Source organism: Leptonychotes weddellii, chromosome 9, assembly GCF_054177405.1.
Source record: "Leptonychotes weddellii isolate Sample4059 chromosome 9, ASM5417740v2, whole genome shotgun sequence".
NCBI lineage: Eukaryota > Metazoa > Chordata > Mammalia > Carnivora > Phocidae > Leptonychotes > Leptonychotes weddellii.
The window spans coordinates 73,352,630-73,377,094 of NC_138377.1; the positions used below are offsets into that span (position 1 = coordinate 73,352,630).

At 57.2% G+C, this 24,465-nt stretch overlaps 1 protein-coding gene across 8 annotated transcripts; it reads right to left on the reverse strand.

Annotated features, from left to right (window-relative positions):
• Positions 1 to 61: 61 nt before the first annotated feature.
• PLCB2 (phospholipase C beta 2) lies at positions 62 to 23,931 on the reverse strand. 8 transcript variants are annotated; one of them, XM_081830888.1, is made up of 33 exons: positions 23,542 to 23,931; positions 19,649 to 19,726; positions 18,945 to 19,013; positions 18,162 to 18,302; positions 17,915 to 17,994; positions 17,775 to 17,828; positions 17,593 to 17,668; positions 15,011 to 15,111; positions 14,693 to 14,859; positions 14,454 to 14,600; positions 14,107 to 14,264; positions 13,769 to 13,851; positions 13,415 to 13,499; positions 12,693 to 12,837; positions 12,459 to 12,580; positions 12,234 to 12,330; positions 11,201 to 11,285; positions 10,937 to 11,061; positions 10,270 to 10,424; positions 9,591 to 9,755; positions 8,876 to 8,975; positions 7,807 to 7,911; positions 7,574 to 7,668; positions 7,372 to 7,447; positions 7,082 to 7,126; positions 6,742 to 6,964; positions 6,475 to 6,649; positions 6,286 to 6,362; positions 6,100 to 6,195; positions 5,550 to 5,607; positions 4,809 to 4,895; positions 4,225 to 4,453; positions 62 to 232 (listed from the first exon to the last, which is right to left on the reverse strand). In XM_081830888.1, exons 1-32 carry the CDS (start codon positions 23,623 to 23,625, stop codon positions 4,250 to 4,252), a joined length of 3,558 nt encoding a protein of 1,185 aa, XP_081687014.1. In that variant the 5' UTR covers positions 23,626 to 23,931; the 3' UTR covers positions 62 to 232; positions 4,225 to 4,249. The 8 variants fall into 8 exon arrangements, 4 of the variants coding, with proteins under 4 accessions (XP_081687014.1, XP_081687013.1, XP_081687012.1 ...); XM_081830887.1 differs by lacking the exon at positions 62 to 232 and adding an exon at positions 239 to 356; XM_081830886.1 differs by lacking the exon at positions 62 to 232 and having other exon boundaries at positions 3,399 to 4,453.
• Between the last annotated feature and the right edge of the window lie 534 nt (positions 23,932 to 24,465).

Consider the following 24,465-nt stretch of genomic DNA (forward strand, 5'->3'; position numbering starts at 1 on the left):
GGGGAAGGCTAAGTGTCTCGGGGTGGAATGAAGATTTGTGAAGTGTAAAGAAGTGAATCAGTTATCAACTACAGAATTTACTGAGACTTTTCATGAGCCAGGCATTGTGTTCCCCGCTGTAGGAAATACCGAAGCAGAAGCTCAGTTCTGGATAGAAGAGACCTTCCCCCTCAAGCAGGAAGACAAGACCAGGACAAAAAAGTAGAGGCTATCAGCTGAGCGCTGAATACATCTGTGAAATACAAACAAAACCAAGACAGTGCTTAGAGGAAAAGGTAGAGTTGGGTGTGGAGGGGCTCCCAGGTAGTCTGAAGGTAGGACTCCGCAGGTGGTCTTCAAGGATGTGGGGGATCTGGCTGCGTGGAAATAAGGAAGACATTCCAGACAGGGTTACTGAGGCAAGGACATGGAAGCAAGAAAAACATCTCTAGGGGACAGTACTGAGGGCTGCTTTACCAAGTACCTTCCTATGGAAGATAGGAAATGAGGGGAATAATAAAGCTGCCCTGAGCCTGGGCAGAGCCATGATTAGATGCAGCAGGAGCCCGTCTGGGGAAAGGTTCTGGGCAAGGAGAGGATTTGCCTCTGGGAAGGAGACAGTGGGCCCAGATGGGTGAGTGGCAAAGTGCACACAGAGCCCTGCACTCCAGGCTTCTTGCCTTTCTCCAGCTCCTAGACTTCAGGGATGGCCACCTGGCATCCTGGGCCCAGCCACGGAGCAGGGGCTCCCACTTCCTCCATTCGGAGGGGGGGGTGCAGGTGATGTATGCCTGTATATACTGTCAAGCCCCCATTCCCTTTATCTTTTTGCATTCTCTAATCCCCCTGCTCTGCCAACTTTCTCTCATGGTACCACACAAAGGGCACAGCATTTGACCCCAGAGTTAAGTCCCAGCTTGAAGGCCTTTACCAGAGTGCGGCTCCAGGCCTGCGTGGTCTCGTCTGCAAAGCGAAGCCCACAATGTCAGCTCTGCCTGCTTTAGGCAACGTCAAGCTAGGCAGTGTCAGGGAAAGAGCCGCACAGTTATTCAGAGTGCAGAAAGTCCCATCGCACCCCCACTGGGGGGCCCCACCTGGGGTGTCACCTGGGGGTGGAGCACAGACTCTCCAACCCCAGCAAGGAGGCAGGGAAGCTCTCCCTCTACTCAGCAGAAGGAAGGCTTTCCTTCCCTTCGTGACTCAATCTCCCTTTTCCGCAGCATGAGGGAAATTGCTTTCTTCCCTTCTTTCTGTTTCCAGAGTCAGGGAAGGAGGTAACCCTGGAACCTGTGTGCGGCAGGCAGGCCAGCCTGACAAGTGGGTGGTGACACAGAGCAGGTAGAAGAGAGAAGCAGTGTGAGCATGCAGTGGGCGCCTGCTTGGTCCTAAAGAACCACGGCCCCTCCTCCGTGAGCTTCCCCAAGCCAACTCTGCCTTGGGGTGGCTGGAGACCGTTCCAGGGAAGCGGGGGAGCGGGAGCAGGTCCCTGTCAGGGCCTCACCCTGGCTTGGCCCAGAGCGCCGAGCTGGCCACTCTTTAGAAGAAGCAGCCAGTGCATTTGCTCCACCTGCCACCACCAACCCGGCCAGGCCTGAGGCAGGATGGGGGGATGGTGCCAGGTCTCAGGCCCTGGAGCCTTTGCTCTGACTTTTCCGTAGGCTCAGTACGTTCTGAACAGAAAAGAAATAGCAAAACTGAAAAAAAGCTGCGTGTGTGCTGCAGAGCACGGAGGCCCCTACAGCCGGAATTAGAAGCTGTCGCTTAGGGAGCCGAAGGCTGACAGGAGATGGAGCTGAGGCAGGGAGCAGGCAGGCGCTCGGCACTCCCCTCCCCCTCCTCCCCTCCACCTGCTGAGCCTCTCCCCTTGCAGGCCCCAGGCTGGCAAAAGGGCTTCCTCCTCCCAGAGGCGCTAGCTAGGCTCGGGTCTGCAGTCTGTCATTCTGTCTGTGGCTGGCCCCCCTCCCGGACCCCCTTCTTTCCTCCTCAAGTGTCACCAGCCCCCTCAGCCTGTCACGTTGCACCAGCTCAGCAGGGTTGGGCCTGGTGGCACATGGCTGGGAGATCCAGAGAGCTAGGGGGGGTGGGGGGTGCAGGGGGTGGGGTGAGTCAGCAGGGGACTCTGGTATCTGAGTCAGCAATGGGACTGAGAAGGGGGTAGGGACCCTTCCCTTAATGTAAAAGGGAGGCACAATGACTGGACAGGGAACTTTGTCCCAGCCCCACAGATACACAGCAGGAATTCACCTACCCCGGGCCCTGAGGGAGGGCATTAACTCCTCCCCTGCACATCCCCTGCAGCCAGAAGTGAACTCACTTCCAGGGCCCAAAGACTAGGGCATTTTCCCAGGAGGCACCTCGCCCTTTTTCCAGAGGACAGAAAGCAGGGAGGTGGGTATCTAGGCCTGGCCCCCTGGGAAGCCCCCAACCTGCTACGCAGAGGCCTCTCTAGGAGGCAGGACTGCATCTCCTAGCCCATTCCTGTGCTTCCCAGTTCCACGCTGGGGGCCCAGAGACTCTGCCTGGCCTGGCTGAGAGGCTAGGGGAAGGCAGTTTCTCCTTCCCCCTCAGCAGTCGCTAGCAAAAACTAGGGACTCCCCAGTGGGCTCTCTTTGATACTGGCTCTGGCTTATGCCCACGTGCCTGGGTCAGTGAATTCCTCTGGCCTGGGCCCTCATCCCTGCATGGCTCTACCCCTGGGTTGGCAGGGAGATGGGGCAGTTGAGTGCCCAGCAGGAGAGCTAAAGACAGGGCACGGCTCCAGGGTGCAAGTGTCCACCGTCAGCTGTATCCAGTGTGTATGCAAGCTGGACGTGTCAGTGACAGGCCTTACTGAAGGCACAGGTGCTCAGAGCTAATGGCATTTGTTATAACTCTCTGATAAGAAAACAACCTCTTCCCAGAATCAGTCCCCCGCTTGGCCTCTCCCAAGCCAGTGCCTGTTCCCATCTGGGATTTGGGACCATGCCATAGGTGCAGTGAACAGCTGCCCCACAAACCCCTTTCGAGCAAGTATTGGGTTCAACCATAACTACCTGGTAGAATCTGACCACTCTAAGTCTGCCTAAAGGGGCCCAGGTGGCCTGGAGTTTCACAGCTCCCCAAGAGGGAGGGGGCACCTTTGCACTAGGCTCCTCTGCTGCAGCCCTGAGGATGGAGACAAGGAAGGGCCACGTCTGGATGGAGGGGTGGAGAAGAGGGGTGACCTCATTTTCCAGTGGTTGTGGCATCAGGGCCGGCAGAAGGGGAAGTGAATCCCCTTCAGGCCCAGAAGTGGGGCCATTCCACTGGGCTCTTGAAGGGACCTCACCCTGGGGTTCAGCTCCCAAGAGTTTTTCCCCCAGGCCACTTCATTTCAGCAGCATGGCCCCCCTGCCCCCCACTTCTTGGCTGTAGAACAAAGGCCAGGTTTAGACAGGAAATATTGGGACAGGGTTCTCTTTAGTAGGAGTAAGGAGAAAAATAAATAAACTTCATAAAGTCAGGAGAGAAAATGATCCTGACCTCATCAGGCAGGCTGAGTGGGGGTACCTACTAGGAAGTACCCCCCTCAGGCCTAGGAGAGTGCCCCAAAGGCGTTCCTTAGCCCTCCCTACTAACCAGAGGCCCAGTTGTCTCAGCAGACTGCTGAGGCAGCTTTTCCATGCCAGCCTCCCATCCCCCACAGGCAGGAGGCCAGGGAAGGGACCTCAGCCTGGGATCCTGGAAGCAGCCATCCCCAGGGAGCTTGGAGGTAATGCCAGGCTCTGTATCAGGGAACTGACAAGGAGGCCAACTCAGGACAGGTCTGAGAAGGGGCCTCACAGCAGGAGGGTTTGGAGTTCGGTCCCGTTTGACCTAGAGGCGCTAGAGTGGAGGTTCCAGGGAGCTAGGCCTAGCCCTCCAGGTAAGGACAAGGAGTCGAGAGTGGGGCACCACGAGCTGCACACTAGGGAAGGTGGAGTGGGGCCAGGACCCCATTTCCTGCCTCCTAGTCCATATCCTTTTGCCCTCAACAATTTTATATTTGACACTTAGTCAGAGGCAGAGAAGAAGGATGGAGTAGGAAGTCAGATTGGAGAGGACCTCTAAACCTCAGATGGGCCCCTGCCCTGAGGGTACCTGGTTCCCGCCTCCTCTTCTAGCCTGGCTGTTGAGGAGGGAGCTCCAGAGTCCAAAAGAGCCCCCACTTCCCACAGCCTTAGAATGCTAGGGTCTTTCCTCCTGCGGGGATGGAGCCTCATCCCAGAGAAGAGTGAATGTCCTTACAGAATGTCCCAGTAGGATGAGGGCATCAGAGGTGGCTCTCCTGGACACCCGCCTTTGCTGTGAGTGGGTCCTGCTCACACAGCTCCCCGAAGTCCTCACAGGGCCTCTCAGGCTTGTCCTTGGCCTCAGAGGGTAAGCAGTCCCTGAGGCAGGCCTTCACTGACTCCTTCACCTCAGCCTCCAGGCCCTTCATCCTGGCCTCGTACTCGGCCAGCGCATCCTGCTGGAACTGTGGGGACAATAAAGACCACCACCCGGCTCAGGAGGGGGCCAACTGCCCACTCTCCCTCCCCTGGATAGTCAGACAAGGAGGTGCCCTGTCCGTTCAGCTCTCCCAGGAGACTGGGGTAGGAGGTGAGGGGTAGTGGAGACCGTCAGGGAGCCTCTCAAAGAAGGGGGTGCCAACCAAGCAAAGAGATCTGTAGAGCTGTCTCATCTTAAAGGGCCGCAGGACCCCGTGGGAACCAGGGCCTGTAGCCCACCAGTGAGGGGTGAGTCCCCTTCCTGCCCCCACCCATCTCCCGACTGGCGGCTCCCTGGGGCAGGCCAACTCTGCTGGCGGCCAGGGTGGTAATCCCTATCACCTGCTTTTCCATCTCCCGGATCTGTTCGAGGCAGGCCGCCTGCTTCTCCTCCAGCTTCTCCTGGTGCTTCTCCAGGTTCTCTGTCATCTGGGTGAGAGTGAGAGGCAGGCAGTCAGGACAGCACAGATAGGCAGCCTGGCTTGGAATCCAGCTACAGTCCCAGTTAACCAGCTGTAAGACTTGGGACACATTTGTTAACCTTCAAACAGTTCTTTTAAATGTGTAAAATGAAGATAATTGTCTGTCTTGCTGGGTTGTGCAGGAGACAGTTCATGTAAAGCACCTGGCTTAGAGCCTGCCACAAGGTCGGGATTCAGTAAATGGACCCCGCAGCCCCCCTCGCCTGGTGGCCCCAGCTCAGCCAGCTGTTATTGTTGCTAATAGTCCCAGGGAAGCCCCCCTCACTCCCTCATACCCACCCACCCACCCCAATCCCATCTTCCCCTGGCCAGTTAGCCCCTATCATTTCCATCCAGGTCAGCTGGCCAGAGACAGATCCCTTTAGGCTGGTACCCTAACCTCCACACAAAGGCCAGAACCCTGGGATAGCCTGGGGGCTCCTCCTCCCCTTCATTGCCTCCTCCCATCCCCAGCTGCATGGGCCGCTCTGGACTGTGCATCTCCTAAAGACAACATAAAGGCCTGGGGCCTCCCCATCCCTCCTATGTAGAGGGTGAGTGTGAGTGTGTGTGTGTGTGTGTGTGTGTGTGTGTGTGTGTGAAGGACACAGCTCTTACACACCTGCTTAATGACCTGCACCACCTCCTGGATGTGAGAGTTGTTAATCTCTCTCTTCAGCCTGTTGGGGTGATCAGAGTTTCAGAGAGGGCAGAAGGCCCCTTGGAAGAGTTGGGTAAGACCAAGTTTCTTCAGGGTGTAGACAAAATGAGGACTCCACCATAGGAGCATAACCAGCCAGTGGGGGTAATCGTGGGAAACTAAGGAGGACGTGAGGGGCTGTTGGGAGCTCCAGGGGCCGTCTGAGGAGAGGGCTTCCTCACAAAAATGCACTGTCCTTCACGGCGTGCAGGGAGGGAAAGCTGCTGTCCCAAGGTTTCACCCCCCTGTTTGTATGATTAGTTTTCCCTGAAATTCTCCTCTGTGCTCAGAGTGATGGCTTCTGTGTTTGGCCTAAGGAGGACCAGAGGTGACAGAAATAGGATTAACCTTCCAGCACCAGGGGACAGGTACATCTCTGGGAAGCGAGTCAGGATCCACTTGCAGGGAGGCCCCTTCCCACCTAGAGCGGTCCCTGCTCAGACTGGCCCTGGAGTTTGAGTCAAGGGCTCACCTTTCCTGAGCCATCTTGTCTGAGGTGACTTTGACCATGGCCTGAATCCGCTCCAGCCTCTTGGCCTCCAGCTTTTTCTTCATCTCTTTGGTGTCACTGCAGAGAGACAGGCATCAGGGAGATGTTCCGTGGGGCCTGAGCCCTGCCGGGAGGCGAGACTCGGGTACGGGTGGGAGGCAATCATACGTCTCCAAGGTCTCCTTGAGGGTCTTCAGCTCCGCAGCCTGCTTCTCTCTGGCCAGCTCCATCATCTTGGCGATTTGCTGCGGGGTAGTGCAGGGAGAGGCTTAGCTCCAGAAGCCCTTTGCTGTGCGGAGGTGGGGGGTGGGGGTGTTGGTTGGGTTGTGCCTCCCCCCTCCCCCCTCCCCCAGGCACCTCAGCCACGTGCTGCTCCTTGCGCTTCAGGATGCACTCGTACTGCTCCTCACCCTGCTGCAGCAGCTCCAGCTCCAGCCGGTCCTTCAGCTCGCGCGCACGCGCGTCCGCGCCCTCGGAGCCCTCGCGGCCCTCGCTCGGCGCGGCCCCGGCGGCCTCCTCGCAGGGCAGGGTCCTGCGGAGGCCACGTGGGGACAGGCCTTGAGCCCTCGGCCGCCCCCGCCCGCCAGCGCCACCGCGGGCAGAGCCCGCCGCCGCCGCCCTTACCTCTTCTTGCGAGAGCCCTTCCCCGGGCCGAGCCTGCGGCCCCCGCAGCCCCCCGCGCCCGGCGGCCCCAGCTCGGCCAGCTGCGCCGCGCCCCTCTGCAGCAGCTCCTCCCAGCGCCGCGCGCCGCGCCGCTCCAGGTCCCGCAGCTCCTTCTCGTGCCGCCGCTGCAGCTTCACGACGCCCTTCAGCTCCCGCAGCTCCTCCGGGCTGGCGGTCCGCGGCTCTGCGGGGGCCGGGGTGAGGTGCGCCGCCGCCCGGGAGCCCCTCCCCACGCCCCTCCAGGAGTCCCGGACCCTCCCCAGGCTCGTTCTCGAGATCACTCGGACTCAGCAGGCCTTACCCGCGGCTTTTTTCGTGGTCTCCTCCTTGGCCCTGTACCCGGCAGCTGCAAGAGCCACAGGGTGGGCTGACAGGTGCCCCGGGGGGGTGGGCCCCCTGGTTCTGGCCGGCTCCTCCCTGCCCCCTGGGGGTGGCTGTATGGGGCCCCTGCAGCGCACTTTCCCAGCGCTAAGGCGTCCGACACAGTCGTTCCCATCCCAGGTGAAAGTCTGTTTTGGGGGGATGTTCCTGTGGGTACCGCTGGAGAGGTCGAGGTCCTTGCAGACTGTGGGAGGACCCTGCAGTGCATACCTGCAGACCCGTTGCTCGTCGGGGCCAGCGCCCCATTGACCGGGCCGACAACTGGACTCCCAAGTGGAAAGGGTTTCTGTGTAGGGAGAGCAGATTAGGAACAAGGCTCCAACAGCTCTCTCTGTCTCTCAGTCTAGGACCCTGCCCCCCTCCCTCATCTTCCCTCCGAGAGGGCAGAGCTCCTGGACCAGGCAACACAGACCTCAGGCAGACCTCCCATGGCTTCCTTGAGCTTCAAAGACTTCTTATCATGGGCACTGAAGAACTTGATGGGATTGGCAAGAGCCACGGTGAGATCTGGGTGCAGAGGGGCATCATGGGCCTGGTATGGAGATGAACCTGGAAGCCTCCGCCATCCTCACCTACCCCAGGCTACCTGTCCTGCCCCACTCTGGAGGCTGGCTTGAGGAGGGGGAGGGGGAATGGGTCACCTACCTGCCCAGGTGTCAGGTACATAGTCCTTCATCTCCAGGAAGACAAAAAGTGCGGGCATGGTAAGGGGCATGTTGCTCTCGCTGTGTAGGCACAGATGGTGGTAGCCTGTCGGGCATGACGGGGTGGGCGGTAAGCCATGCCCATTGCCACCCAGCACAGCTCGGGAGCAGCCCAGTACTCAAGGCCTCTGGCTTTAGAGTCAGAGAGGCCAGAGTCTGAGTCTGGTTCTGCACCTTCCTGATTGTGTGACGTTGGGCAGTTTACTTTAAGTCTCTTGAGATTTTCCTTAGCTGTGCAAGGGGGTGAATAGGATCTACTTCGTGTGGTTATTGTTTTGTGTGTGTGTGTGTTTTAAGATTTTATTTATTTATTCGACACAGAGAGACAAGCGAGAGAGGGAACACAAGCAGGGGGAGCGGGAGAGGGAGAAGCAGGCTTCCCGCCGAGCAGGGAGCCCGATGCAGGGCTCGATCCCGGGACCCCGTGATCATGACCTGAGCCGAAGGCAGATGCTTAACGACTGAGCCACCCAGGCGCCCCTCATGTGGTTATTGTTAAGGTTAAGTGAGGGGGCGCCTGGGTGGCTCAGTTGGTTAAGCGACGGCCTTCGGCTCGGGTCATGATCCTGGAGTCCCGGGATCGAGTCCCGCATCGGGCTCTCTGCTCGGCGGGGAGTCTGCTTCTCCCTCTGACCCTCCTCCCTCTCATGCTCTCTGTCTCTCATTTTCTCTCTCTCAAATAAATAAATAAAATCTTAAAAAAAAAAAAAAAAGATTAAGTGAGAATGTGTTATAAGCCCATAACTCATTTTAAGTGCCCAATAAGTATCAGCTACTTGGGAAATTGCCCCAGCAGTTCGAGAAAATTACAGACATTCTGTTAGGTGGGCAGAGGCCCCACCTCTGTCGGTTTCCTGTTCTTGCCACAGTCCTCAGGGCTGATACATGAGAGGGTTAGGTAAGGTCGCAGGGCCACCTCCCTGAAGCTGCTGCACCCTCTGGACAGGCTCCTAACGCTGGCCTTGGTCTCAGACCGGGCTAGCAACAGCAAAGAAGGACTCCATCCTTACCAGAATTCAGGGCATTAATGGGGATGATGCGGTGTCCAAGGAATCTGTTGCCTTCCTCCATTACAGCCACCCTGAGGGAGGCCAGCTCAGGCATCAAGATCTAGGGAGAGTTCGGGACAGGACAAGCTGGGGAAGGGAGAGAGTGGCCAAGCTACCCACCTCCCTGGCTTCAGAAGTCTTAGCGTCAGTGTGAGAACATGGCAAGTGTTACCAGATTTGGTGAGGACAGAGGACACACTCTAGGCCACACACATAGGCATCCTCTTAGCTCATGCCCGGGCTGGTCCACACAGGGGAGAAGGGCTGGCTCCGTAGCCCAGGGCTCGGGGGTCCTAGTGTAGAAAGTCCTGGACAGCCTTGCCAATGAGAATCCAATCAGGGCAAAAGACCCCCCCGGACTGGGACTCTATACCCTGAGACTCTGTATCCTGGACTGGCCGTTCACATTTCTGCCTCTCATCCTAACATGAACACACATGCACGTGCGCGCGCACACACACACACACACACACACACGGATGCCCACATAAAACTTTCTCACCAAGTAAACTTCTGTAAATGTGGATTTGGGACTCTTAAAATTAGGAGGGCACAGGGTGACGGGTAGGGAGAGGAGGACGATCAAGGAAGTCCCTTTATTTAGTTCCTTTTTTCTATGAGTAGAAGCCAAGAAGTAGGGGCAGACCCCAGCCCCTGCCCTGCCCTAGCTCCCCACCTTCTCAAAGACAAAAGGCTCCTCCTTCCAGACAGGATTGATGGAGTTGGCGCTGGGTGACAGTTTGGTGCGATAGCGCCTCTTGGGGTCCCCAGGAAGGCCAAACAGCTCCACTTCCACATACGTGCGCACACTGCGATCCGACAGGAACTGCCCAGAGATCACCTGGGGGCAGGGACCGACGGGAGGCCAGCCTCAGCTCTCCTGCCCGAGCTCTTGCCTCACATCTGGGGCCTCTAGCTCCTGTAGCTGAAGCATCCGTTCTTGGCTACTGTGAAGAGCCCCATCCAGCTGCGGCCGTGTGGCTCAAGGGTTACAACTAAGCTCTCGGCAACCAGGTGCTTCCAGCATTCAGGGAAGAAGTGTGGCCCTCCCCAGGCCGGGAAGGAAAACAGCACACTCCCCTAGGGCCTGGGGCTCCTGCAGCCCCACTCTGCCTACTCTTCTCCCCTCCTCCACCCCAGCCTCAGCCCTTCCCCTTGGTTTCCATGGAGACCAAGAGGCAGCCTCCAGTGCTGAGGAGGAGGCAGTTTCCAAGGCAACTTGCTACTGCACGAACTGGCTTGGGCTAAAGTTTTCAGGATATCAGGGGAGGGGGTTGGGAGTGGAGGGGGAGAGCTCCTGTATCTCTCCTCAAGACCCCAGCCCTCCTGGCCACTCGTCCACCCCAGGGCCTTGCCGTAATGGAAAGGGTGGTGGCTACAACCACATCTATGCGGTCCACCGAGAAGGGGTTGAACTGCTTGTCAGGCCGCCGCATGAACTCATGCTTGAGGAGGTAGCCACTCTGCCCGTTGAACTCGAACAGCGCCATGTTCTGCTGCATGGGCAGGTCTGGGGGGACAAGGGCACTCAGTGAGGAAGGCCCAGCCCCAGGTCTGCACCCAGTCTCTACTTCCTACATCCCCCAGCCTCTCCTGTCTTGTGGAATGGGGAGCTTGGGTGGACTGGGAGGATGAGGGTCTCCCATGACCCAGCCTGCTTCCTTAGGGTTTCTCATCTCTCAGGAAGGCCCCACACGCTGGAGTTGGCGGGAGCAAGGCCACAGCTGGGCCGTGCCTCACAGTGGGAGTGGAGGCCGGTGAAGCTGGTGTTCCTACGGGCTCATCCAGGCAGAGCAGCCAGAGCTCGTGCCAGCACGCTGGCATCTTCACGTGCGTCCTCGTACATGTGCCATCATCTAGGCACGAGCCGATGCATTTATATCCCTAACCGCTCACATGCCTGCACGTGCAACCAACATCAGGACCCCTGGTCGCTTCTAAAGCCACCCCCCCAGGAATGGGGTGAAGGTAGGAGAGGCAGGCGGCGGGGGAAGATTCTTAGGGGCCTAGGAGTACCCTCACCCATCGTCTGGAAGTTGAGGGCAACCATCTGGCAACCGGCATTCCAGAACATCTGGGGCATGTAGTTGGAGGAGTCCATGCGGGTGCCCTTAGGGTAAATGCGGCTCATCTGGCGCTTGTTGTAGCTGTCCCAGAGTTTAGGAGCTGGCCCAAGGCCGTCCACACCAGGAGGACCCAACAGCTCCCTCTGAGCGCCCTGTCCCCAGGCCTTCCCCATCCCGCCACCCCAACCAGGGACCCTGGCTATGGAGGCCTCAAGGATACTCCACAAACTGCACTGAGGCCTTGGAAAGCAGGTCATAGGCCTTGAGCTCTGTGAAGGACGAGATGACGTAACTTCGGTTCTTCTCTGTGTGAGAGAGAAAGGGCAAGGGGACCATGTCAGGCTGGCCCCCCTTCCCTCCTCCCTGCTCTCCCTCTGGGGTAGCTCCCTCCAGCACAGAGATCCCTCCAACCTAGCATTCCCACTGAGGCCCAAGGATCGAAGGGGCCAAGCTGATGTGCAGATCTGTGTGGGTAATGGCGCACTGCGGGGTAAAGGGTGTGCTCGGGAGACCTGCACGCGGATGGGGTGTGTCCTGGAGAGTGAGGGGCACATGCCCTGGATGGCACAGGGAAGGGGAGCCCAGGGGGTCAGGAACACGCGATGATGTGCAGAGAGTGAGCACACAAGTATGGCTGAGGGGTGGGGGTGGGGTGGGAGGTGTACACCGGGGGTAGACATGGCACGGGTGGGCACGGGGGGGGGCTGCGGACTGCGGGTCCAGGGATGAGCAGTCGGTGTGGGAGACGCATATACGGCACGAGTGTGTGCAGAAAGAGGTATTCACGTTGGGGGCACGCACAGCTGAGAAGAGCGGAGAAGCTAAGTAGCATGGCTGTGCACAGGGAGGGAAGGGTGCGAGGGCCAGACGTGCCCTGGCCAGTTTCTCTGAGGCACCAGTCAGCCCCGGGAGCCACAGAACCTGCAGGAGGCTGTAGGAGCCCGGGGTCACTAGAGCTAAGATGGCCTGTCATAAGTGGCCGGCCGGTCACCGACACACTCCAGAGTTTTCGGGTTGGTGCCAAGTTCCTCAGTACAGCAGTGGTAAACTGGGAGCCACTGCCACTTAAAGAAGCCCTTTGCCTGGCTCTTTCTATAAATAGGGCCCCCGCGTCCAAGGAAGGGAGGATGCCCCGTCCCCTTCCTCCCATCCATCAAGCAGCTCTGCTGTCAGGACATACTTCTTAAGGGTCTTCTCCTGAATCTAGCCTAGTCTCCAACTTACCATCTTCCTCCCACCGCATGCTTACTTACGGGCAGAGAACTCAAAGGATATGAACTTGGTGGGCTGGATGTAATTCACTAGGCTGGACATCTCCTCATAAGCTGTCACCTCCAGGCCCGCTGTGCCCTAGGGAGGAGAGGGGAGGGTGGAGAGGGGGAGGGCAGTACCCAACCCAGGGAGGTGGCCCCACGCCCGCGCCTGCAGGGCTCTGCCGTGGAGACAGCAGAAGGGGCTCCGGGCTGCCCCCTACACACCTCATCCGACTGCATCTTCTTGATCTCCTCCTCGTCCAGGTTTCCCGACTCCTCCTCCTCCTCCTCTTCCACCTCTTCCACCTCCTCCTCCTCCGGCTCGGCCCCTTCCTCACCAGCCCACACTGCCACACGCACCGCACCTCCGTCAGCATTGGGACCAGGGTCCCTACACATCCCCTCCAGGCCCAGCCCCTCTCTCCCCCTCTAGATGCTCCCCCACCCAGGCTGACTCACCTGTGTCCTCACCCACAGAGGCGGTGGGGGAGCAGCTGCCCTCAGTGCTGGGGGCTGCTGGGCCAGAAAACTGGTTCTTTTTGTTCTTGATGAGGATCTTGCCTCGGAGATCCTCAGGGCTGGGCAGGGGGATGCCTGGTTTCAACTGTGGGAGCGGGGAGATGGTCAGCACCATCTCCACACCTTCAAGGGGCAGCCTCAGCTCCTTCACATCAAGCTGTGTTCCATCTGCCCTGCCTGCTTCTCCAGCCTTGCCTCCCACCGTTGCCCCCATCGTGTGCCGCGCTCCTGCCGACCCAACTTATCCAATTCCTCAGACAACACTCTTCTCCCTCACCCGCCTCAAATACCCTTTCCCCAACTCTCACCAAGATAAATCCAGTTTCCCTTTGGATTCCAGCTTGCCTTCTCTTCCTCCAGGAAGCCTTCCCTGATGCCCAAGTACTCCCATAGCAGCCACTGTTTGCAATGGCCTGGTTACTTGTCTGTCTCCCCACTAAACGTAAGCAACCTGAGGGCTGGGACTGGGTCTTTGTCACTAACATAGCCCTCAAAGCCCAGCATGGCGCCTGACACATGGTAAATGATAGGATCCTGGCCCCACAATCTTCCCAGATAAATCCCAACATCCTCTGGGGACATCTGCCTCCTTAACCTGGCCCCCACACTGCCCCAGGCCCCCAGCCCCCAGGCCCAGATGCCCCACAGCGAAGTCCACTCACCGGGAACTTTTCCAGGGGCTCTGTGAGCAGCATATCCCCAAACATCATCCGGCAGTACTCGGCCATCTTGGCCTGTTGGCGGGGTCTGCAGGGAGCAGAAGTGGGGTAGGGTTCAGCAGGTCCACCCTCCTCTTGTCCATTCTTCTGGGCCCCTGACCCAGGTCATCAGGGGCACAGGGGGTCAGGGAGGCGGGGACATAGGCAGGAGAGCCTGGGGTCCCAAGGAGCTTGTGTGGAGGCCTGGAAGAGAGCTGGAGGGCATGACTAGAGGTGGGGGGAGGGGTTGGGGGAGGGCAGCTCTCCGCAAGAGATGGGGACGGGGAGAGAAGGAGGCTGAAAAGGTCTGATACGCACGAGTCCACATGGTTTTCAAATGACAGGATGACAGGATAGGGGGAGGTCTTAAAGGCACTTTCTGCAATGGCTTCAATTGCTTCCTGGAGGAGAAGGGGGCCAGGTGAAGAGGAGGTCAGTGGTCCAGCCCCCCAGCAGCACCCTTCCCCACTTCCCAGTTTCAATACACACAGAACTGGAGAGCCGCTGTGGTCCCAGTCTCCTAGGGTCCCCTCTGGTCCCCTCACTGGTCTGAGGCCTCGCAGCCATCCCTCCCCTCTGTTTCACCCGCTCCCCCATCCCGGCCCCCTGGGCCCTTCCTAATGCCACTGCCACCAGCTTCCACTCAGGAGTCTCACCTTGAAGTAGATGTCTGTGGTCATGGTGAAGCCATGGGTGATAATGGGCTCCTCGTCAGGGGGCTTGCCCTTCCAGCAGTCCAGCTCCACACAGCGGCAGCCAGCCAGCAGGACCTGGCGGTACATCTCGGCCGACGAAAGGCCAGAGAACTGGCCGGCTGAGCCAGAGCAGGGAGGGGGGAGGCAGGGGCTCGCTCAAGGCCGGTCCCGCTCGCCCCAGCCCGCTCCCACACAGTCCGTCCTTTTGCAGCCCGAGGGCCAGCCCCACAGAGGGATGGATTTGGGGAACAGGAGCCAGCCCCCACCCCCGGAAGAGGAGACGTCACGATGAGGTCACCCCGGGTCACCTGTCAGGTAGGTGTTGTGTGAGGAGTTGATGAAGTAATGGCTGAGTGGCTGCGTCATGTCCTGGTGGAGCAGCAGCTTGTCCTGGGCCAGCACGCTGTTCTCGGGCCCGCAGAGAAACCACACCATGCCCTCCGGGGAGAGCTGGCCTGGGGCGGGGAGCAGGGCAGAGCTGTCAGGCCTGCAGACCCTGGGCAGAGCGGGTCAGGCCACAGAGGGGAGGGGCTCCCTGAGTCCTCACCCCTCTGCACGTTGATGCCACTGGGCTCATACTTGTCGATGAGGCCCCGCACCTGGTCAGGCCGTGCCGGTGGAAACAGCAAAGAGTTCAGACGGGGGTCCCTCTGCTTCTGATTGATGAACTTAGTCAGGTGCTCCTTGGTCATGTAGGGTTTGGCCTTGGCGTGGCTGCAGGCCAGAGAGGGTTCAGGTCTGTGGCCCCCGGGCTGGGGAGCACGGACAACCGCCTTCTCCAGAGAAGCCACCTAATTCCCAGCATGGCAAGCGGGATTTTAGCCAGCAGTCCTTCCCCATGCCCAGCCCAGCCGAGGAAGCTCACTAGGAAGTGAAGATCTCATCTATTTCTGGCCGAGGACAGAGGCTCATGAGGAAACTCTTGTAGACAGATTCTGGGAAGTCCTCAGGATTGATGGCATCGTTCTGGGGGAATAGTCACCCGATCATTCCTGTACCCACCTTCTCCACGCTAAACACCACAAATGAGGCCCAGGCCTGTGTAAGGGAGCCTGTCAGAGGGCGGGCTCAGGGTGGGCAGAGCAGCATCAATCAGGCTCCTGAGCACCCACTTTTCAAGGGGCTGGTTGCTGAGTAGAGAGCATGCTTAGCTGGTCTGCCTTGCCCCTGAACTTGAACACTGGCTAGTCCCTTGGCTGGGGCAGGATTGGAACTAGGAATGACCACAGGGGGAAGAAGAAGAGGTTAGAAGTAAGAATGTCTGCTGCCAGAGCGGTGGGCTGTCTTCTTCCTTCTTTTTTTAAAGCAGAGGACAAATTTTCTAAAAGAGGCAACTGGAATAGAAACGATGCACCTAACAGCAGAGCCCCCAGATGCACGAGCCAAAACGGACAGAACTGAAGGGAGAAATGGACAATTCAACAATAATAGCTAGAGATGCCAAGAAGCACCAGGAACAACAACAAAAAAAGACAAACTGGACTTCATCTAAATGAAAAACTTTTATGCTTCGAAGGATAGCATCAAGAAAGTGAAAAGACAGTCCACGGAACAGGGGAAAATATTTGCAAATCAAATATCCAGGAAGGGACAACTCAACAATAAAGAGACAAATAACCCATTGGAAAGGCAGTAGATTTGAATAGACATTTCTTCATAGAAGATATGCAAATGACCGATAAACACATGAAAAGATGCTCCATCTCATTAGTCATTTGGGAAATGCAAACCAAAACCACAAGGAGATACCACAGGACGAGACCAATTCTAAAAAGACAGTAACAAGTGCCGTTGAGGAAACAGGACCTTCGTACGTTGCCGGTATGATTGTACAGTGGTCAGTCACTTTGGAAAACGGTATGGCAGTTCCTCAAAATGTTAAATATAAAGTTGCCACGTGACCCAACTATTCTACCTCTAGGTATAGAGAGTGAAAACACATGTCCTGACCAAGTCAAGCACACGAAGGTTCGTAGCGGCATTATTCAAAATGGCCAAAGAGCATCCACAACCCAAAGGTCATCAGCTGATGAACACAGAAGCAAAGGTGGAACCTCCAAACACTGGGATATCACTCAGTGGTGAAAAGGCATGACGTGCCGCTCCAGGCTACAACATGGAAGAACCCTGAAACTCTTATGCTAACGGACTGAAGCCTGACATCAAAGGTCACATAGTGTATGATGTCCAGGTTGGGCAATGTTACAGAAATAGAAACTGCAAGGAGATTAATGGTCTCCGGGGATCCTGTGCCTTTGCATTTCATCCCAGAAAAACCCATTAAATGTCTTCCAGGATCCTACTGGAAGGCCAACATCAGGCTTAGATTGGAGCTGGAGCAGAGGGTCTGAACAAGAGAGCCAGACCATATCTCCCTAAGACTGGAACTTGGACCCATCAGCTCCAAGCAAAGAGGGGTCAGTGACTCCTACTGGGACACAAGGAGAGCTGACAAATAAGGAGGACAGCCAAGGTGGGAGCTCAGGAGGCAGGAGAGAAGGAGGGTAGATGTGTAGCAGTGGTCCTGGTTGGGGGCCCTCCGCAGGAGCCCGTTCCCACGCTCTCTCCAACCCCATGCTTTCATTCCTGTGACTGATGGCATCAAGGGGCACCAGCTCCGTTGAGCTGTGACTTGAGGGGGAATAGTCTTCCCGGGCCCCATGTGGACAGGTGACTGACGAGGTCTTAGTTTTATTTACTTATCGCATTGCAAATTCTTATCAGGAGACAAAACCCCATGGGGTGCAGGTGGTGCCCTATACAAAGGCTCTGGCCAAGGGGGCACAGGAGTCTGAAATCCACTCCCCTAGCCAGACACAAACCCTGGGCTCAGGGCTGTATCTGCCCAGAGGGCTCCTTTTTGTAATCCATATAAGGCCCCTCATGGGGTGACCCTGCCTACAACTTGTAATTAAAAATTACTTAATCAGAAGGGAAAAAAATAATGTTTCCCTGTGTTGAGCTAAAGGCTGTGTCCTGGCAGCTTCGACTCTTGGTCTGTTCCCCTCCCCCACACTCTGCAGAACTAACCCCTTCCCCACATTTCAGACCCCTGCAGGTTGCCTCCATCCCTGCTGACCTTATCTCGCTCCTCTAGGCGAGAACATTCACTCTCAACGTTCATTCCAAGGCTAGAATGGGAATGTACCCATCCCGGCTGCTTGCCTTAGAGGCAGTCCACCAACCACTGCCCCCCACAACCCCCCAGGAGTAGGCAGTATAGACCAAGCTGCTCTGGACCCAGGCATCTCCTCCACACTCCCTTGGATCTGTCTCTGTGCCTAGTATCAGAAGCCAGTGCTCTAGGGTTAACTGGCTTTTCGGGCTGTTGGCTAGGCTGCGCTATCGTTCCCACCCCCGCCCCACCCTAACCAGGCTTGGCCAAGTTGGCCTCTTGTCAGAGCCAGCTCAGGTGAGGGCTTCGGCTGGGCCGGGAGAACCACTCACCTTGCCTTTTGGGAGGTGGCAGGCGCTGAGGGCAGCTTCCACCCGCTTGCGGTCAGCAGGAAACATCTGGAAAAAACTAAAGGAGCAGAGAAAGGCACCAGGCAAAGAGAGGGGTCAGACCTGGAGAGGGAAGGCTTTGAGGAGCTGAGTGGAAGTGTGGGGAGAGAGTCGAGGAAACTCACTTTTTCACAGGAATCTTTCCTTCGGGGTTGAGCTGCATCTTGAGCTTTACCAGGCTAGTGGGGCAGAAAGCAGCTCATCAAGGCCCCAGGGGCTGGGGCACGTAGCCCCGCACACCGAGGCCGGGCAGGCAGGCACTTACATTTTGTCCAAGAAGGTGCTGCGGGAGGCATTGGCTGTCAGGGGGTGCTTGACCAGGGCCAGTACATCTTCGGCCCAGTTCTGCAGGACCCCAAGAGCACAGCCATCAGACCCTGGCCACACACGGGTGCCCCCACCCCCTGCAGCCCAGACCTATCCTGCAGGAAGCACAGGCTACCCCAGGTGCCCAGGCCCAGGCCTGAGCCTCCCCCTTCTATTACCCCCTCCCCCACCCCTCCCTGGCGCACCTTGCCCACATTCTCCTTGTAGGAGACGAAGTTGTGGAAGGTGAGGTCCACCATGTCAGGGCCAGACACCACAGTGAGTGTCTTGAGCAGGAAGTTGTTGTCGGGGAAGTCCATGTTGAAGACATCCCGGAGCTTCTGGCTCTACAGCAATCCGTGACACGGTTAGGATCAGAAGTGTGCCCCCAGCCCCAGCCCACTGTGCCTCTCCCGGTCCCTCCCCACTGCACTAGAACTGGGGCCGCCTAGGGTGGAATCCCATCCCCCTGGGAGGAGGCACAGGCCTCAGCATCTTGGCCTCCCTGACCCCAGGGGCTGGAGGGGGGGCGGGGGTGGGAGAGCCCACCGAAAGAGATGAACCCAGCAGTGTGGCTGGGTGTGCTGAGTATTTTGTTTGCCATTTTTCGTTTGAAGATGGATTCTTAGCTCCCAGTCTCATGGAATCCTCTTTCCCACCAAACCCTTCCTCCAATGTTCCTACCGGCATTAGACAAATATAGGCAAACGAGATGGGGAGGGCGGTGTGCATAAGCAATACTCCCAGACAGTCTGGGGTGCTCTGGGGGGCAGGACCTGGCCACACGACATCTCTGTCCAGGGTCCCCTGGTACCAAAGCTCTGGTAAGCTCAGGAGCTTCCTCAACTCAGGGAGGAGGCCCTGCTGCCCAGCCTGTGGACTCTTCCCTCGTTCCAGAGACCAGGCTTCCCACCCCCACAAGGACCCCGGCCCTCACCCCACGGAGCTTGTGGCCATGCTGAGCCTGGGCTGCCACTGGGCCCACCTACCTTGGGTATCTTGGCAAACTTCCCAAAGCGGGTATCCCTGATGCTGGTGATATCCAGAAAGTCCATCTCCTGGAGGGTGCCCCGGCAGGAGCAAAGAAGGGATGTGGACAAAAAGGTCAGTGAAGACTGAAGAACAGAGAGGAGAGAACTTCCAACACCCCTTCACATCTTGGCCAACTGCCTTCTGTAGATGCCAAGACTTTCTGGGGTGGCCTGGACCCCAACCTTCTCTTCCCACCAATCAGGTTCTCCCTATTCATGGTGAGCCTCCTCCCTTCCTCTGTCCATTCCTTCCCTGGCCACTCAACTGACTCAGGAGCTGAGGTCTGCGGTCTTGCCCACACTCTCCTGGACTCTCCCCAAGTGCCCCCCTCCCCTCCCCACCTCCCGGTGCCGAGACCCTTCTTGATCTCTCTGAGCCCTCATGTTTCCCAGAACCACAGGCAGAGAAGCAGCCTTTTCCCCTTCCCTCTCCCCAAGGGATGCTAAGGCTGGAGCATCTTGGCCCGAGGCAGCCAGGGCTGGAGTGCCCGCGCCCTCCCTCCCAGAGCACATAGCCCCTGCCCACAGGACCAGAGGCTGCCAAGGAGCCACCCTGCCACGTCAGTCTGTCCTCCCTGGGCATTCACACCTCTACCCCTGCACTATCGAAAGGCTGCTTGGACTTGATGGATCATCAGGAGCTCAGGTAGGGACTGCCTCACCTTACTCTGGTATGTCCAATATAAGTAGTAGCCCTTGGGATCCACACGGAGGATAACCGGGGAGGCTATTGTAGTTTCCTATAGACAGAAGTGGTCAAAAGAAAAAGAAGCCAAAAAAGACAAATAAACAGAAAAAAGACAGAAGGGGTCAGCTCCCTGCTCTGAGACGTCAGGCCAAGCTTCCCTGGCCCAGGCCGGGGGTTTCGGAGCTCACCGTCTCCCCGGGAGGTGGCTGCCCAGGGAATCTGCAGGCATATTCTTGGTTCTCCAGACCTATGGGCTAAGCACAAGCCTTAAAACCTCTGAATCAGGGGTGAGGAGGGGTAGAGAATTAGAGATAGCATTTCTGAAAGAGAGGAGGTTTCCCCTCTAAACCCCAAATAGAGGTTCTTCCTCTAGACCCCAAACAGGGTCTTGGCCTCCGCCTCACCCTGTTTTCAAGGGCCACAGCTCAGCCAAAGGGGTAGAATGTCTCTTCGCAAGACTCAGCGCCGCCACCCAGGAGAACTCAGCACAGTGAGAGCTCAGAGCCCAACTCCTGCGCCTGCATCCAAGACCCTATACAATCCACCTGTTACCTGGCTTCCCACATGCCGCATCCTCCCCTCCACAAACCACTACCCAGCCAATCCATCCAACTGTCCCATAGGCACCAAGCACATTCGAACCTCCAAGCCTAAGAACCCAACCCTCCCCTGCCTGAAATATCTTCAGAGAGTACCCCCAAGTCTCCCCTCTTCTGAAAAGCCTTCCCTGAAACATGCTATAACAGTGTGTATGTGGTTTGCACAGCTAGAAGCCCATCCGGAAAATCCCCAAGGGCTTGTGGACTCCAGGGAAACCAGCCTGTGCTGTAGCATAAGCTAGACCATAAGCTCATGTGCTAGACCATGAGCTCAGTGCTCCAAGTTTGTGGAAGAAGCCAGTGAATGATCAATGAAGTAGCTTCTGAATTCTTGTTCCACTCACAGAGCACACAGGCTAGCCTTCATTTTGATGGTCTTTGTATGCATATAAAACAAGATGTAAAATTGAAATTTCCAACGAGGCATGGTAGTTGCTGCACACCAAACCCGACCAAGTGCAGAATTTGCAAAGGAGGGGCCCCTGGGTGGCTCAGTCGTTAAGCGTCTGCCTTCGGCTCAAGTCATGATCCCAGGGTCCTGGGATCGAGCCCCGCATCGGGCTCCCTGCTCGGCGGGGAAACCTGTTTCTCCCTCTCCTGCTCCCCCTGCTTGTGTTCTCTCTCTTTCTGTGTCTCTCTCTGTCAAATAAATAAATAAAATCTTAGAAAAAAAAAAAAGAATTTGCAAAGGAAATGGTCAAAAAAAAAAAAGGGTTCTCAGATCAGGGATGGCTAGAGTCTGGGGTAAAGAACACTTTGTGAGGGGACTAATTTTGGAGAAAGCTGTGTTGTGAGCTCCACTCCCTTCCCTCCCCAAGGGAGGGTTGGCAGTGCCTGAGCCCTCACTTTATTTTTTTTTAAGGATTTATTTATTTATTTGAGAGAGAGAGAGTGTGAGACTCCCCACTGAGCGAAGAGCCCTATGCAGGGCTTGATCTCATGACCCTGAGATCATGACCTGAGCCGAAATCAAGGGTCAGACGCTTAACCGACTGAGCCACCCAGGTGCCCCCTGATGCCTCACTTTAAGCCTAGTGAGGGGTTTCAACTATACTTAGAAAGCTTTGGTCACCCCTGCAGTTGTGGGGCAAAGCAGACTGGGGTCTGACTCCTGCCCAGGAAACCGAGTGTTGGAGGCATTGAGACCCTGGTTGTGCTAGATGAGCCCAAACCCCAGAGTCTGTTGGGGCAGTGAACACAAGAGTATGTGCTGGGGTCCAGAGTGGGCCCATGGGAAAGAGGGGCAGAGTCCAAAGCTACAGGAAACTAAAGGTAGAAACTGGATCCCAAGGGGCTGAAGAAGTAATTTTGAGTGACCTCCCGCATAGAGATGGCAGAAGGATCTTTACGTAAGGGACCACCAGCTCAGTGGGGGTCTCCTCACTTTAAGGAGAATCCTCAAAAATGTCCACCAGAGAAAGAATAAGCCTAACATTCTGCCAGGCTCAGAAAGCATGAGCCTGTTGATGATAGCACCCATTCAATTAAGAACTTCAGTACCCGTCTCCCACCTCCCTGCCTGCACCCCATGGTGGGTAGGGGGCTTGGAGGAAGATCAGGGAATCCTGCCGCAGGCCTTTTCAGAGCACCTACAGCCCACCTAAAACCACTCCTAGAAGGAGGAGGGCGGAAGATGTCATCCAAATTAAGATTGAGTTTTAAATTATAACTCGTTTCTGAAATAAGACTGGGTTTTCTGAGGAAAAGTGACCATAAGATTGTCTATTACCCAAAAGCAAATGGAATGTCTTGTGACTGGCTGAGTGCCCTTCCATGGGCAGGAGAAGAGCTTCTCCCACCAAATACATAGTAAAGGGACCATGGGAGGCAAAATTAAGTTGGGAGTTGGTTACATCTTTTGCATTGTGCTTATTCAACATGACATGACAGATTCAAGTCCTCTGACAACTGGACTAAAGGCATTCTGAGCAGAGCCCTCTCTCACAGGTGCATAGGTCCTGTGACTAGGCTTAGAAGATTCCTGCTCCTAGAGGTCAGGATCCTGGGGCCATGGCGCGACCTGCCTCAGGGAGGGGAGTGGGGCAACAACCAGCTTCACAGGTAGTGGCCTGCAGACAAGGCCATATAGCATGTCCCCACCCCTGCTGACCCTCTTGCCCAGTCAGGTTACACACACTTCCCAGAGGAACTGAGAGAGGCCACTTCATTTTTCATTCTGAGCCACTTCCCTCATTCCACAGTCTCTTGGGACCTGTCACCACCATGCCACATCGCCCACACCACTCGTAGGGAAGCAGAAATCGTCTAACCAGGGGCCTCCTACCCATAGTCATGGCAACCAGATTACTCAGCCTAGTGCAGCCTGGAATGGCCAACAGCCCCAGGCTGCCTTAACTCACAGACCCAGACTCCCCTTGTAGCCCACCTGTAAGGAGAATGAGCCAGCCCTATAGGCCTCCTCTCCCCGCAGAGCCTTCCTGTTTCCTTCCTGGGACCAGCCCACTGTGATTCTGTTAATGGGCCTGCCTAGCAGCCTCACGAAGGACCCCAAAATTGTTCTCTTGCCTGCCCAAGAGAATCCCTGGCCTGTCACAACACAACATTTTCAGGGACTAGGAGGACCAGAGTCTGGGAGGCAGGCCCCAGTCTGAGAAGGAAGAGACAGCAGAGACGGAGGTACAGGGCAAAGCAGTGGCTCCCCCCCTTTCCTTGCAGACAGGCGGGTGGCGGGGAGCTCGGCTGAAAGCAGCCAGCAGAAGCAGAAGTCGATTAGTTCCTTCCTAGTCCCCTGGGAGCAGAAGCCTCGGGTTCTCCGTTAGGGTCCCCCAGCCTTTTATGGCTGCCCCACGGCAGCTCAGGGGAGAAAGGGGCCTCCCTGGACCAGGGCAGGGCCAGATGAGGAAGAGCAAGAGTGGGGCATCTCTGCTAGGAGTAGGGGCCTGGCTCACCTCTGCTTCTGGCCCTGCCACAGCTTTGGGGCACTTTCCTCCCACTCACGCTGAGATCAGGATCCCCCCGGCTTGTCTTGGGGCTTTGGGGGAGGACAGACCCAGGCGCAAAGAAAGTCCCTCCGGTGAGCACCCAGGCGGCCCACCCCCCTGTCAGTCCAGACACAGAGCCCTAGCCCCGGCAGTCCAGGGATGCGTGCTTGGGGCACATACCCTCACCCCCAGGTTTGTTTATCCAGGCAGTTGTACCCGCTGCCTGGCCAAGCCACACCGGGGCCCGGTCCCAGCAGACATAAACCAACCCCCTCCCAACAAAGCCCCTAACAGCAGGGCCCCCACCACCCAAGTGCCACACTCACATCGTCCCATTTGATGAAGCGCTCCCCTTGGCTCAGATAAGCCTTCACCTTGGGGGGCAGCAGGACAGGGTTGAGCAGAGACATGGTGCTGAGCGTCCCTCTCTAGAGAAGCTGGCCAGGCCCACGCGGGCAGGAGGAGGGAAGGAAGGAAGGCCGGCTGGAGGTGAGCCAAGCTGGGCTCACATGGCACCCGCCCTGAGAGGGTCCGGAAGTCTGGATACTCTTAGAGCCCACGGGTGGCCGTGGCTGGCAGCAGAGCTGAATGCTCTGGCCAGAGGCCCATCTGCCTTTTAAATCGGCCTCCTCCCACCTGCCTTCAGGCGGGGTAGGGGGTGCTGTGGTCACTGTTCCTGCCCAGGGAGGTTAGGCTCCCCTCTGCAAAGCCGCCCCCCCTCACCCCGTGCCTCAGCACTTCCTGCTCAGGGCTTCCTTCTCTGTGCTCTTCAGGACTGAGAGGCAGCTTCTGAGGCCAGTCTCCCTGGAGCCAGGGCTGGGGGGCGGGGGGGTGGGGGGGGCTCAGTCCCAGGGGTAGTCTCCGGTCAGATGAAGCTGAGGGGCTAGAGAAGGAACAATATGGGGACCATGTGGGGATACTGTTGCCCAGGCTGGACCTGAGGGAAGGGTGTCAGGAGCTCCCCAGGGGAAGGGACCTCCGCAGAGGTGAGCTCTAAAGTATAGGAGTCTCTTCCAGGGGCTGAGGGGGCTGGGACCACCCTGGACGTGGGAGTTGAAGGTGGGGTAGGGCCCAGCTGGGATTGGGTGTTTTGAATAAGCAAAGTTTGTTGAACACCCAGCTCCTCTTTCTCAATGCTTCCTCACATGAAAATGAGGTAGAAGTGAGGCAATCACGCCTCTCACCCGCCACCACACGTAACTCCTCTTGACCCTCTGGGCCTGGCAGAGGCCCGGAACCTCCATAGACCA

Coding starts and splice junctions, on each gene's coding strand:
- PLCB2 (XM_081830888.1), bottom strand. CDS start 23,625: ATGTCTCTGCTCAACCCTGTCCTGCTGCCCCCCAAGGTGAAGGCTTAT. Junction 17,829..17,914: donor AGCACCTTCTTGGACAAAAT/GTAAGTGCCTGC, acceptor CTGCCCCACTAG/CCTGGTAAAGCTCAAGATGC. Junction 12,581..12,692: donor CTCTGTGGGTGAGGACACAG/GTGAGTCAGCCT, acceptor TGCGTGTGGCAG/TGTGGGCTGGTGAGGAAGGG.